General features: G+C 41.4%; 1 protein-coding gene across 1 annotated transcript; it reads right to left on the bottom strand.

Moving 5' to 3' along the window:
- Nucleotides 1–534: 534 nt before the first annotated feature.
- LOC121650362 (trace amine-associated receptor 13c-like) lies at nt 535–1,710 on the bottom strand. The gene is made up of 2 exons (XM_042001841.1): nt 1,483–1,710; nt 535–1,348 (listed from the first exon to the last, which is right to left on the bottom strand). Exons 1-2 carry the CDS (start codon nt 1,656–1,658, stop codon nt 535–537), a joined length of 990 nt encoding a protein of 329 aa, XP_041857775.1. The 5' UTR covers nt 1,659–1,710.
- Nucleotides 1,711–13,680: the final 11,970 nt, after the last annotated feature.

Here is a 13,680-nt window from a genome sequence, read left to right as displayed (position 1 = left end):
CAAAGCAGTAGTCCAGGACTGGGGCTTTTGTAGGGAGAAGACCAGGTGTACACTGATGATGATTGTGATTGACGGCAGGTGTGTCCAAGATGTCCGAAGCTGAGGGATATTGGGTATTGTAGTGTTGTGGCTAGTGATTAGAACTCAGGTAAAGAGGAGCGCACCCGAGAGGAGGGCATGACAGTATCTCACATCCTTTTAAATGACAATTACTTTGTGTTTGTTCAAATATTTTTTGAATATTGATTGATGAACATTTTCTACAAGTTTTATAAATTAGCATCAGAAGACTGTAGTTAACTACATTATAAAATTTTAATTTAATAGGGCCTTAACTTAGGTTTGGAGAGCCCTAAAATTAAAAAAAATATATTATGTTTTGTGAATCAATCTCTTATTTCAATTAAGCATTTTGACAGTTGACACAACCCCCACCACCACCATACACACACACACCTTTGCCCCGCTGTAGATCCAACCTGCTCTGTTACTTAATTGTTGATGAGACTAACACAACTCCGAAGTCTCTCTACACTACAGTATATTGGTCTCTCGGGATCCAGGCTGCAGGATCTGCAGAGTGACAATGAGTTTAATCGCTTTTCTGAACCAGGAGTAAAACAGAGCATAGATCAGTGGGTTTAGACAGGAGTTAAAATAAAACAGAAAGATCAAAAATCGTATAACTGTAGGATTCATCATAATAACATCAACAAAAGAGTAACAGTAATATGGGCATACACATGATAAATATACGATGACAAGAATACCAAGAGTCCTGGCTGCTTTCAGCTCAGATTTCTTTGATAAAGTCACTGCATGGTGGACTGTAACAGCTGTAATGTGAGAGCGCATGGCGCGAGCCTGAGACACAGCCGCCACAAATACTCTCATATACAGAACTACGATCACAGTAACTGGAAATATGAAGGTCAAAATTATATCAATATTGACTGTAATATAGTTGTATTTAGGCACACATTCTCCAAAGCAGGAATTACCCATGCCTGGTTGAATAAGCTCATCTTTCACGTAGAAAATACTGAAAACAAAAGACCAAAGCCAACAAAGACAAACACAGTATTTGGCTCTTGTTAAAGTGATTATTTTGGAGTAATGCAGAGGGTGACAAATAGCCGTGTAGCGGTCACATGATATGATAACAATTGTGCAGATTGAAGTAGTGAGTGTTAGAGAGGCTACATAGAAATATAACGCACACATGATATCCCCAAAAATCCAGCAGGATGTGTATCTAAAGATTTCTGCTGGCATCAAAACAAGACCTACAAGAAAGTCAGAAACAGCCAGAGAGAGGAGGAGGATGTTAGTAGGTGTGTGAAGCTGCCTGGAAGGAGACAGAGAAACATTAATTACCAACAAATTATGTAAAAATATCTGCAATGAAAATTCATCAAATTGTACCATGTAATATTATTCATATACTTAAAGTTTAGATTCTACTTAGAAGTTAATCTCTGCCTGAAGTGGGAGACTGAGATGATGACGAGCAAGTTGATGGCTATGGTGGTCAGAGAGATGAAGAACAGCAAGAGTTTCAGGAGCACAGTTTCAGACCAGCGAAGGGTTGGCTTCCTGCATGACATGTTGAATAGTTGTGGAAAGCAGAGTTCAGCTCCGTCCTGGAGCTCCATCATCAGACAGCTGCACCTCCAGCAGCTCTCTGACCTAAACTCTGTCCTAAAGCTGATTTATCTTTTCCAGCCATCCCTCCTCTCTCCACCTTTACTCTCTATAGAACACTGTCATCACTCTTACTTCACTTTACACAACTTTTTGTTGTCTTAGAAACAAGTTCACTCCATTCCATCTCCAAGTTATGACTACGTCTCTGCAGGGAAATACCTACTGGTATATTACACATTGCAAATAAAAATGTAATAAACAAACTATATAATAATAATAATAATAAATCTTTATTTGTAAATTTGTAAAAAAGCAAGGTTTACAAAGTGCTGAACAGCACACAGCAAAGTAAGGTAATACAATCAACAATGAAAAGATACATGCACGAGTACATTTTGAAAATAAATAAAGTAAATAAAAATGTTATAAAAAAGCCAGTCGATAAAAGTGTGTTTTAAGAAGTGACTTAAAAGAGGATACTGATGGTGCCAGTCTTATCTCCTCGGACAGGTCGTTCCAGAGTCGAAGGTCTCGGATCAAAAAAGCTTGGTCACCTTTGGTCTTTAGTTTCGACCCTGGCACAGCTAAATAGGACCTGCTTGAGGATCTAAGGCTGCGGGGAGGCTCGTAGAGTGTCAGTAAATCTGTAATGTAGCCAGGTGCCATACCTAAACAACTTTTAAAAGTAATCAGTAAAACTGTGCAGTGCAGTGAGGCTAAAACAGGTGTAATATGTTGTCTTCTGCTAAAACCAGTGAGAAGATAACTAGATAGCTATGTAGATGGAATTTTTTAATCAGATTAATTACATCTTTCAAATGAATCATTCATGATTAATCACAACTTACAAATTAATCATGATCAATCACCATTCGCGTTTATGTCAACAATTTACCTGTTTTTACTGTATCAACAGAAAGAGCAATGCTACAAATATTTACTGTTAACTATATATATATATATATATATATATATATATATATATATATATATATATATATATATAAGGTGGGGGACATTGAATTTGAGTGGGCTGTGGTCTGTGCCTCTATTGTTGAGGCGGCCAGCTGGAGCTGTGGCCGTAAGGTCGTCGGTGCCAGTCGTGACGATAATCCCCGAACTCATTGGTGGACACCAGCAGTATGGGATGCCTTCAAGCTGAAGAAGGAGTCCTATTGGGCCTTTATGGTATGTGGGACTCCAGAGGCAGCTGATGGGTATCGGCAGGCTAAGCGGAACGCAGCTTCGCCGGTCCCTAAGACAAAACCTTGGAGAATGACTTCCGGACGGCTTTGAGGAGATTCTGGTCCACTGTCCGGCGGTACAGGAGGGGAAAGCAGTGCTCTATCAACACTGTGTACATTGGGGATGGGGGGCTGCTGACCTCCACTTGCGACTTTTATGAGGCTGTGGAGGGAATACTTAGAAGACCTTCTCAATCCCATCAACACATCTTCCGATGAGGAAGCATAGTCTGGGGACCATGGCGTTGGTTCTACCATCTCTGGGGCTGAGGTCGCTGAGGTGGTTAAAAATCTCTTCAGTGGCAGGGCGCCGGGGGTTGATGAGGTCCACCCGGAGTTCTTTAGGGCTCTGGATACTGCAGGATTGTCTTGGCTGAAATGCCTCTGCAGCATTGCATGGTCATCAGGGACAGTTCCCCTGGACTGGCAGACTGGGGTGGTGGTCCCCCTCTTCAAAAAGGGGAACTCTGAGGGTGTGCTCCAACTACAGGGGGATCACACTCCTCAGCCTCCCTGGTAAGGTCTATTCAGGGTAGTCAACGCACATTTTTCACCGGATGAAAACTAGACTAGACAAGACTAAAACTCCCATTAATAAAAATTAACTGGGACTAAATCAGAATGCATTTTCATGGACTAATAAAGACGAGACGAAAATGTAGTTTACTAAATAAAAACTGGGCTAAAATCTATGGACATTTTAGTTCTCGAACAAAGACAAGACGAAAATTATATTATTATATGATATGATTTAGTCAAATCCTGTCTCCTCCTCAGCTCTTCTGCCACTCACTCACACACACACACACCCTTTCAAACCTGCAGCAGGCAGGTGCATAAACACATGGGATAGACAGGAAATTCACGGCGAAAAGTTAAAAGTAAAACATTAATGGCCATGCACGGGGCCCAAGAGAAAGAGAAGACGTGATATATGGACCCATTTTCGGTACACTGAAGTGGAGAAATAAACCTTAGGCTTGATTTTAGTCGAAGGGAAGGAATGTGGTCTGGAAATGTAGCTGGAGAAAACATAACAAACCTGAAGAGACACGTCGCAGTTCACCACAAAGACATTGTGGTAAGTAAACAAAAAGTTTGGTGGTGGTTTTTTATAACGTAACATTAACTCAACGGCTTTAATGTTCCAACAATAACTTTAAACCGACCGCAAACCGCGGACTAACTTACTAGCTTCGTAGCTTGTTGTGATAGCCACTTGTTAATAGAATTGTATGTGAAGTTGAATATATGCTAACTTTGATACGTTATACTGGTCGGACAACTATGTTTTTAGTTGGATTGCAAGTTTGATTAAAGCAGACAGAAGTTTGAGCTAATCTAGGAGCTGCCAGTGAACTATAGTGAACACAAAACACCTGGGCCGCTACACATGGATGCAAACTAAGAACTAAAATGTACTAAAACAAATCATCTAGATAAAATAAAATAATACGCCACATTTAATTCAAAACAACTTTAACCTACACTTTAATTCATGAAATAGCATAAATGTGGTATAAAAGTAAGTGAAATTGTCTGTGTTTTGAATGTCTGAGGTCGCCAGAGTTTTGTGATATCTAAATGGGGTTCCAAGCTAAAAAAGGTTGGGAGCCACTGCTCTAGGAGTTTGCATCCCAATGTATTTATTTGGTGACATGAAATGTTGTTCTGTTTGTCTTCAGGCTACCGTCACAAGGACATTTGATTTGAATTGGAATCAATATTAATATAACTAAATGCACGTAAACATAAAAAAAAAGAAAAAAAAATGCCTGCAATTATTTTTGCGTAAAATAGGATAATGTTTTAATTATGAGTTTTAAATGTTTATTTAAAATGCAGTTTAGCAATTTTCTACTAGTTACTAACAATGTAATATACTACTAACAATGTTCAATATTATCTCCTGACAAAAAAGTAAAAGGGTAAATAATTGTCCTGACTAAAACTAGACTAAAATATTGACAGTTTTTGTTGACTAAAACTAGACAAATAAAATTATGTTTTTTGGACTAAAATAAAGACTAAAATGCTTGACTTATAGTGGACTAAAAAACAGGATGAGGTTGACTAAATGTGATAAAAACTAATAAGTGCGATTAAAACTGGACTAAAACAGAGGCTACATTTAAAAATGGCTGATAAAACTAACACTAATTCAGGTGTTGGAGAGGAGGGTCCATCGGATAGTCAAACCTCGGATTGAGGAGCAGTGTGGACCCGTGTGGGGGGTACTCCGGGAGTATGGCGTGCTGGACCCCCTTGTTCGAGCTGTCTGGTCCCTGTACGACTGGTGTCAGAGCTTGGTCTGCATCGCCGGCAGTAAATCAGAATCGTTTCCAGTGAGGGTTGGACTCCGCCAAGGCTGCCCTTTGTCACCGATTCTGTTTGTAACTTTTATGGATAGAATTTCTAGGTGTTGAGAGGATCCGGTTTGGTGGCCTCAGGATTGGGTCTCTGCTCTTTGTGGATGATGTTGTTCTCTTGGCTTCATGAGGCCGTGAGCTTTAGCTCTCCCTGGAGCGATTCACAGCTGAGTGTGAAGCGGCACCTCCAAATCTGAGACCATGGTCCTCAGCCGGAAAAGGGTGGAGTGCATTCTCCGGGTCAGGAATGAGGTCCTGCCCCAAGTAGAGGAGTTCACGTATTCACGAGTGAGGGAAGGATGGAGTGGGAGATCAACAGGCGGATCGGTGCGACGTCTGCAGTGATGCAAACTCTGCATCGGTCTGTCGTGGTGAAGAGGGAGCTGAGCCAAAATGCAAAACTCTTGATTTACCGGTCAATCTACATTCCTACCCTCACCTATGGTCACGAGCTGTGGGTAGTGACCGAAAGGGCAAGATTGCAAATAAAAGCAGCCGAAATGAGATTTCTCTGCAGGGTGGCCGGGCTTTCCCTTAGGGATAGGGTGAGAAGCTCAGTGATCCAGGAGGGGCTCAGAAGAAAGTCGCTGCTCCTCCGCATTGAGAGGAGCCAGCTGAGGTGGCTCGAGCATCTGGTAAGGATGCCTCCTGGACTCTCGGCTGGCCTGGGAACACCTACAGCTGGGAACACCAGATGAGCTGGTGAATGTGGCCAGGGAGAGAGAAGTCTGGGTTTCCCTGCTTAGGCAGCTGCCTTCATGACTCGACTCCGGATAAGAGGCAGAAAATGGATGGATGGATTTATTTTTTAATAAATCTGGTTTTATTTAGGCAAGACAGCAAAGGTAAGACATGTTTTGAAACTATGTTTTCCAAACGAGAAGCATAAATCGGGCCTTCTTCTGTCTCTGGTTTGGTAAACCTTGGTCATAGTGAGAAGAAACTTACAGCTGTGGACTCTGTGTGAACTTTCAGTAGAGGTGTCGTTTGTCAGTGTTCATGCCGTCGAGTGGACACGTGGAGCCATAATTTGTGTTTACATATTTCTTTGGACTTTGTATACCTGGGGAGTATTCTATGAAGCTGGATTAAGGGAAAGCTGGGCTTATCTTGATAAGTCTGGCTCATTTAAGAGAGAGTTCCGTTCCATCAACGTGGCTCATTTGAATGCCCGCTAAGTAACCATGGTAACTTATGCACCAGAACTAGCCTGCTCAGGCGCAAGCTAATGTTCAAGCTTGCGCCTGAGCACTTGTTATCATATCACTACTTTGACCGTCTTAAATAATCAAGAAATCTGTCAGTGCCAATGAACATGAATTTAAATTAAAGAGAACATGATATTGATTAAAACTAATTAATACCTTATTAACGCCCTTCCCCAATTTCACAAACACCCGACCTACTGCCTCTGGTTGGCTAACAGTAAAAGTGGGATCGGCTGGGCCCTGTTCATACAGGCCTAGGGTATTTAAAGAGTGAGATAGAGAAAGAGAAAGCTATTCTAAAGAGACGGACAGAGAAAGATTTAAGATTGATAGAGAAAGAGTTCCCTTTTGGTAACCATGGCTTGCCCTTTTATTGATGACCCTCTGGCAGAGGGCGCATGCTTAATTCAAAAGGCATTCAGGTTTCAGTAGCAGTGGCCTCTGACTGGCCTCCGGCCTCTACAGTGCAACATATTTACAGCTCAACACGTTTAGAACACATTTCTTCATCTGTGTTAAAAATGCATTTTCAGTATGATTCTACAAAAAAATTGCCAATTTTTTCCCATTTCCCTGTGAGATGATTTACTCTTCTGCTTTGCACCAAGAGCATTCCAGGGAGGACTATCAGTGAAAGAGTTATTACCTTGTACATGTCCTTTCTTCCTTCCAGCTAAGTTTGTGCTAGTTAGCTGTGTGTTAGCAAGATCTTGTTCGCTGTTTTTTTTTTTTTTATTAAAGGCAAAGTTGTTTAATTTCCACACAATCTATTTACTTCCATATTCACCTCGAGCCATTGAATCTTTGTTTGCAGCATGTTGATCTTCTGTAGAAGTTTGTAATAGTCATCTGTAGAGAAGGGAGGCATCTTGCAGCTTGTCAGCTTTAGCTCCTGAGTAACTGTAGATAGGGCTTCTGCTATTTGTAGGCCACACTGATGTGACACTGACAAGATTGTAAGAGTTTTAAAAAATAGTAGTATCCAACCAATTCTACTACAAAATACAGTCCCAGTGATTAATAAGTATCCACAAGCCGTTGCTCATAAATTTTTTGAGTAGAAAAATAAGAATATTGGCAGAAAGATTCAAGTAGAGGTTAGAGCAAAGCAGCAAAGCGTCAGCAGGGAACAGTAGCAGGAAGTCATTCAACCCACGACGATCACAGCAGCTCAGGTCTGTGGAGAGCTGAGGAGGCTGCGCCCCAGCAAAGCTGCAGGTCCAGATGGAGTATCGGCCCGACTACTGAAGGTCTGTGCGAGGGAGCTGGGACACCCCCTTCAGTGCAAATTCAACTTGAGATGAGACAGGGGAGGGTTCCCAAGCTGTGGAAGACAGCCTGCATCATTCCAGTCCCTAAGAAACCACACCCTGGCGAGCTCAACGACTTCAAACCAGTCGCCCAGAGGTTGCATGTGATGAAGACCATGGAACGGCTGCTGCTGCATCACCTGAGGCCGCAGACCCACCACGCTCTTGACCCTCTGCAGTTTGCTTAACGGGAGAAGATGGGAGTAGAGGACACAGCTAAAATGATCTGTTCCTCCATGTTGAAAGTGTCTAGCCTGCTCTCAGCTCATTGGCCAGTCAATGAAACCCTCGCTGGTTGGTTGTAGTGCCATACCACGGTGACAAAAATTGAACATTTTTCTGTTTTCTTGTTGTAAGTCCCCGTGTGCACGTCTACTTGAACGAGCGCAGCACTTCACATGCACAAATGTTGCCTGTCGCTTGGCTGGAGGAGGGCAGCGATTTTGGCCTTGTTTTGCAAGCTCCATAGGAAATGAATGGAGAAGGAGCGACGTCGCCTCCTGTGTGTTGAGCCCATGAATGAGCCTTGCTAAGGGCACTGATACAACCTCATACCATCACAAAGCCTGGGCTTGTTGCTTATTACAGCCTGGTCTTTGGTCTGCAGAAGATGGGCTTATATGAAAGTACGATGGAACATAATGTAAATATAAATAATGTGTGTAATCAATAAAATCAATAAAACTACTTTTAAACATTATTTCTGCATTTTTTTTCACACACATCTCAACATATACTAAAGTATACCATTTAATTCTTGATATAAGGAAAAGGTAGCAGGTATTGAATATTTACATTCATCTGCTCAGAAAGGCTCTTTTCATCAGCCGTCACAGTTTGTACTCTTTTCCCTTCTTTGAGATCAGAGTTTAGGTTTCTTCTATAGTTTTGTGCTCAGTGACAGCTGGAGACAACCTACAGGTAGGTGAGGGATTTTATTTTTTATCTATATATCATAGTCCTTTTAGAAAGTCATTGTTGTTTGTGTGAAATCTCAAACTAACAGGCTCTGAACTGAGAAACACCAGTCAGGGAAATTCATCAGCGTCACTGTGGTATAAAACCATTAGAGATATGAAACAAGCTCTTGTTTTCCATCTGATACAAAGTTAACTTGAATTTTGTGTGGATGTTTGTGTGGCCTTAATGAGCACATACATCAGGTGTGAAAATTGAAATCACCAGACACCAGTGTTTGTTGAACAAGGTCAACTGTTATTATACACATGAACTTCTGAAGGTAATAATTAGCAGCCTGATAATGCAGAAACACACACATACACATAGAGAAGTGTCATGGGGATAAACATGCCTCTCTGTAAACAGTGGTTTATAGCCCATCAGCTGTTCTAATGGTAGTTGCTGAACCCCTGGAGACAGAAGTTTTTCTCACCTTCATGAATGACTGTCACATGACGACATTAACAATTAAAGGTGTTAAGAAAATGAGCTACAGTTCAAACACACGATGCAGCTACTGCACATTTGCATGTGATGCAACCAATTACTGAAGTTTTTCTTCTTTTTCATTTGTGAAAGTTTTAAACTTTCATATTGGATGTACATATGAAAGGGCACAGGACGATGTGCAGGAGGTTCACAGAGCACCAGCAGAATTCACAGCAAAGATAACATGCCATGATGCGTTCAGGGTTCTTACTGTAGTTTTGCTACTACTGACAGCTGTTCTGAGATCAAGCCTGGACCCAGTAGATTCCTGTGTTAGAAAGATAAGGAATCGAAGACGGTCAGTTTGTGGGGTGAATCGATCTAATCTGTTAACTGTGCCTTGTATAATTCAGAATACAACAGAGATGATAACACCAAGTCAAGTATATGGCCATGCTCTTGAGTAGGTGCAGACACAGAATTAACTAAAATAAATTAACTATGGGTTTGTCGAGGCAACACACATGAATGGTGAAATCCCCAACAGTAACGAAAGAGTCATACTTTGTCATGATTTCAGCCAAATAAACAGCAGTCCTAAATAAAATCCTTTTTGTATTTTGTAGGTCTGTAAAACACAGCGTACAGGGTGAGTGCAAACCAGTTCAAATAAAAACAGTTCAAAACTGGAAAAAACCATAGGCAGGGAAACCTGTACGTATCTCTGTAAACAGTGGTGACTCCCCCACTCGGCCCGATGCGCATGGTGAGTTATAGTGGTGAGTTGAAGTAGCTGCAATCCGGAGGCACAAGTTCAGCTAAAACACCAATTTTAGCCCATGTCTGTTATACAGAAGAAATCCAACTTGTTGGCCATAAAGTAATCTTAAGGATAAAAGTCTTGTTCGACAGTGATCTGGTAACAAGCGGAACCTGACAGGAACCGGGTTGTCTGCAATCCGAGAAGTCCGTGCAACATGCCGGAGATTCTGCAAATCCACTCCATGCTGCCGTGGACGAGGTGAGGAGGGGTGGAGGGACAGGAACAGCTCAGAGTCAACAATCTGTACCAGACAAGCATGAAATGACTCCCACCACATTTGGCACAGCGGTTTCCTAAGGTGTGGCACAGGTCCGCGGAACAGGTAAGCAGGAAAACAATGTTTTGTAATGGAGGCAATGTTTTGTATCCATCTTCTGGATTATTAACCAGAATATTGGCAGACTTGCATAGAACTACCAATGTTCGGCACTTACATACACCAGGAGAGAGTTGACATTTTGACTGAAATGCATTAAAATGAACAAAAACACAAATGTTGGCAGTGGCAAATGGCAAGCCACAAACACTGGCGCCATCTTGCCAGGATCCCCACATGACCCAGACTGACAGGCATCAGAATGTTGCATGAGTAAAGCTTTTCTAAATGCAATGCGTTGTAGAAAAAATTACCAAGAGGTTTCTTACAGGAGAAGTATTGAATCATATAGAATTACTTGCAAGTTCAGAGCGGTCTTATGACCCACGAAGAGTCGTAAGAGGACTCTCTCAATTCATCAGAGAAAATCAGTTTTATTCAGCTGGTCCCCAGCTAAAAGGTCAGCGACAAAGCTGATAAAGTCAATGCAAGGAGACTAGATGGCGCCACTCTCCCCAGTTCTCTGGAAAATCACGCATCCAAGTCAAGCCAGTGTTGTCTAGCCCTTTGTGCCCTCCGGCCAGGCCCCCTCCACCCACCTGGGTCATTAATGGCGCTCCAGCCTTTTTGGTGCGTCACATCCTGAATGTCCGGCGCCGAGGTCGGTGTTTCCAGTATCTGGTCGATTGGGTTGGCTACAGTCCAGAGGATCGTTCCTGGATTCCTCGTCGCTTCATCCTGGATCCTGGCATGGTAGGACAGACTGGTATCCTAAACAACTTTTGCTAACTGATGTGCGTCGTCTAAGTACCAGTCTTAACTTTCCCATATCCAAGGTCTGAGAAGAGAGTGGTCAGTCTGACTCCACACAAGCATGCACAATAAACCTGCAGAAAAACAGTAACTTCAATATTCTGTAAAATGAGATCACACAATATGAAAATATAATAGTGAATGGATTAACAATAACAAATGAATAAAGAAAATTGAATTCATGTGTGATTATTATATGAGTGATTACCATATGCAGCAAAATTACTTCCACAAATGCACAAGCTAACAGGTGACAGGTTCCTGAGACACATCAGCAGGGGAGGAAGTGTGCAGGTTAAATAGACTGCCAAGATTGGATGGGTATATTTGATATGTAGCATGAACGTTTGAGGCAGATCACATGGGATGCAGCACAGCAGCTTGAGTTGTCTGCCTAAACTAGTTTGCAGGTGTCACTTAATTTCTCTTTTCTAAAATATTTAATTTTACTTTTTTTAACAGAGTACTAGTCCAAAGCTTGAGACACAGTTCCATTAGCTTTAATGGAAACTTTTGACTAATACCCTATGTGCAGAGGTAAAATAACAAAATAAGGCAAAGCAAGGTGAGTTCATTTGTATAGCACATCACATGTACAAGTCAATTCAAAGTGCTTTACATAAAACATTAAAAGCATTACAGTGGGGTTCAGGAAGCAATAACAGGTGCATTAAAACAAACTTCAAAGAAATGAAAGAAATTGAATAAAAACAGAAAGAAGAAAACTCAAATAAAATAGATAAAATGCTAGAAATAAAGTTCTTAGAGTTCTTGTGTGCAATGAAGAGTTTTTTTTGATAATGGGCAGCAAATAGAAAAGTTTTAAACCCTGATTTAAAACTGAGAGTTTTAGCAAATCTGCAGTTTTCTGGGACTTTGTTTCACATTTTGGGAGCATAAAAGCTGAAAGCTGCCTTTCCACATTTAGTTTTGACTCTTGGACAGAAAGTAGATTTGACACTGATGACCTGAGGGACCAGGGTGGTATTTCACCAACGTTGCTAAAGAAAGCCAGGCTGTATCAAGAAAGACTTGCTTGAGCTAACGCCATCTCTGAATTAAGGCTCAAGCCATTCCACTAACACATTTCAGCTGCATCTAATCAAGGCTAATCCAAACAAGGCTTACATAGCCTGGCTATGTGGGAGGTCCTGAGGAACGTAGGAAGTCCTGACAAGTGGATGGTGGAAAAGAGGAGCTGCAGAAAAAGAGAGCAAGCCCAGAGCTGTCATTTTCTCAGCAGCTGAACAAAGAATGCTGATGGAGCTCAGTGACGTGCGGTGGGATTCATGGCTGGTGAGGCACTGACTCATCTGGAGTCAGATTTACTATTGAAAAGAACATCTTATTTTACCATTCATCCAACAGCATGCAAGTATGCCCCCTTGAGGTGAGGCAGAGTACTGCCTGTCTCAACTGCTGACTTTTCTTTGCACTTTATTCTCTCACACGTACATTAAAGACATTACACAGACTGTGGAGAGTCATGCTGTATAACAAATATTTCTGTAAAGTTCATATTGGTGATATGCTGAGGAACAGAAACGAGCACGCGCCATAGCTATGTGTTTGATCACACAGCCAGAGGTGACGCGCAGCTCGCCACTGCCTCACCTGGGATTTCTGCCCTGTATTTGATCAGGAAATCCTCAAATTCAGCGATTTTTGTGTAGAGTCATACTGAAAATGCAGATTTAACACAAATCAGTAGAAAATATTAATATTTATTTAATGTACTTTTTAAATTTTTTATTTTTTATCGTGACAGTTGAGGCACAGCCTCACCTGCCTCTCCTGACCGCACTGATCTATGAGGACTTTAAAAGTGTCATCACCAGAAAATTAAATACAGCCGTGATTAATAAAGCGAGGAAAGCAGCATGGCAAATAATTGCTGATTTGTCTCTGTATAAGATGTACTGGCCCTGAGCAGTTTATTAATATCCCAATAATCAATATACATCACCATATTTTGTGAATATATTATCGTGTGTGTGTGTGTGTGTGTGTGTGTGACCTACATTAATTCTGCACTGCGCTTTAAATACCCTCGGCCTGTATGGACAGGGTTCAGCTGATCCCAGTTTTATTGTTAGCCAACCAGAGACAGTGGAGATCAGGTGTTCGTGAAATTGGGGAGGGGGTTGATAAGCTATTAATTAGTTTTAATGAATACCATGTTATTTTTAATTTAATTTCTTGTTCAGTACTTGTACAATTAGGTTTCTTTAATTACATTGGCACTGACAGTTTTATTGATTTATTCAAGACAAAGTAGTGATACGATAAGTGTTTTAACTTTTTTCAGTTTTTTTTTTTGTTTGTTGTTACTTTTATACTAGAATGAGTGATAGAAGCGCAGCATTTTACCAGGTGTAACTTTCTTTTGGGAGTCTGTATCAGACCTTTGAGACATGGCTAAGCTAAGCTTGAACATTAGCCTGTCACCGAGCAGGCTAGTTCTGGTGCATAAGTTACCATGGTTACTCAGCGGGCATTCAAATAAGCCACGTTGATGGAATGGAACTCTGGCTTAAATGGGCCAGACTTATCAAGATAAG

Source organism: Melanotaenia boesemani, chromosome 12 (genome assembly GCF_017639745.1).
Source record: "Melanotaenia boesemani isolate fMelBoe1 chromosome 12, fMelBoe1.pri, whole genome shotgun sequence".
Taxonomy (NCBI): domain Eukaryota; kingdom Metazoa; phylum Chordata; class Actinopteri; order Atheriniformes; family Melanotaeniidae; genus Melanotaenia; species Melanotaenia boesemani.
The sequence above is the reverse complement of the archived record's forward strand: the minus strand, read 5'-3'. Positions and strand labels throughout refer to the sequence as shown.

Bases quoted from the DNA above. Each gene is read 5' to 3' on its own strand.
- LOC121650362 (XM_042001841.1), bottom strand. From the start codon at position 1,658: ATGATGGAGCTCCAGGACGGAGCTGAACTCTGCTTTCCACAACTATTC. The intron at 1,349-1,482 runs GCAGAGATTAAC...GTCTCCTTCCAG, and splicing joins ATCTCAGTCTCCCACTTCAG to GCAGCTTCACACACCTACTA.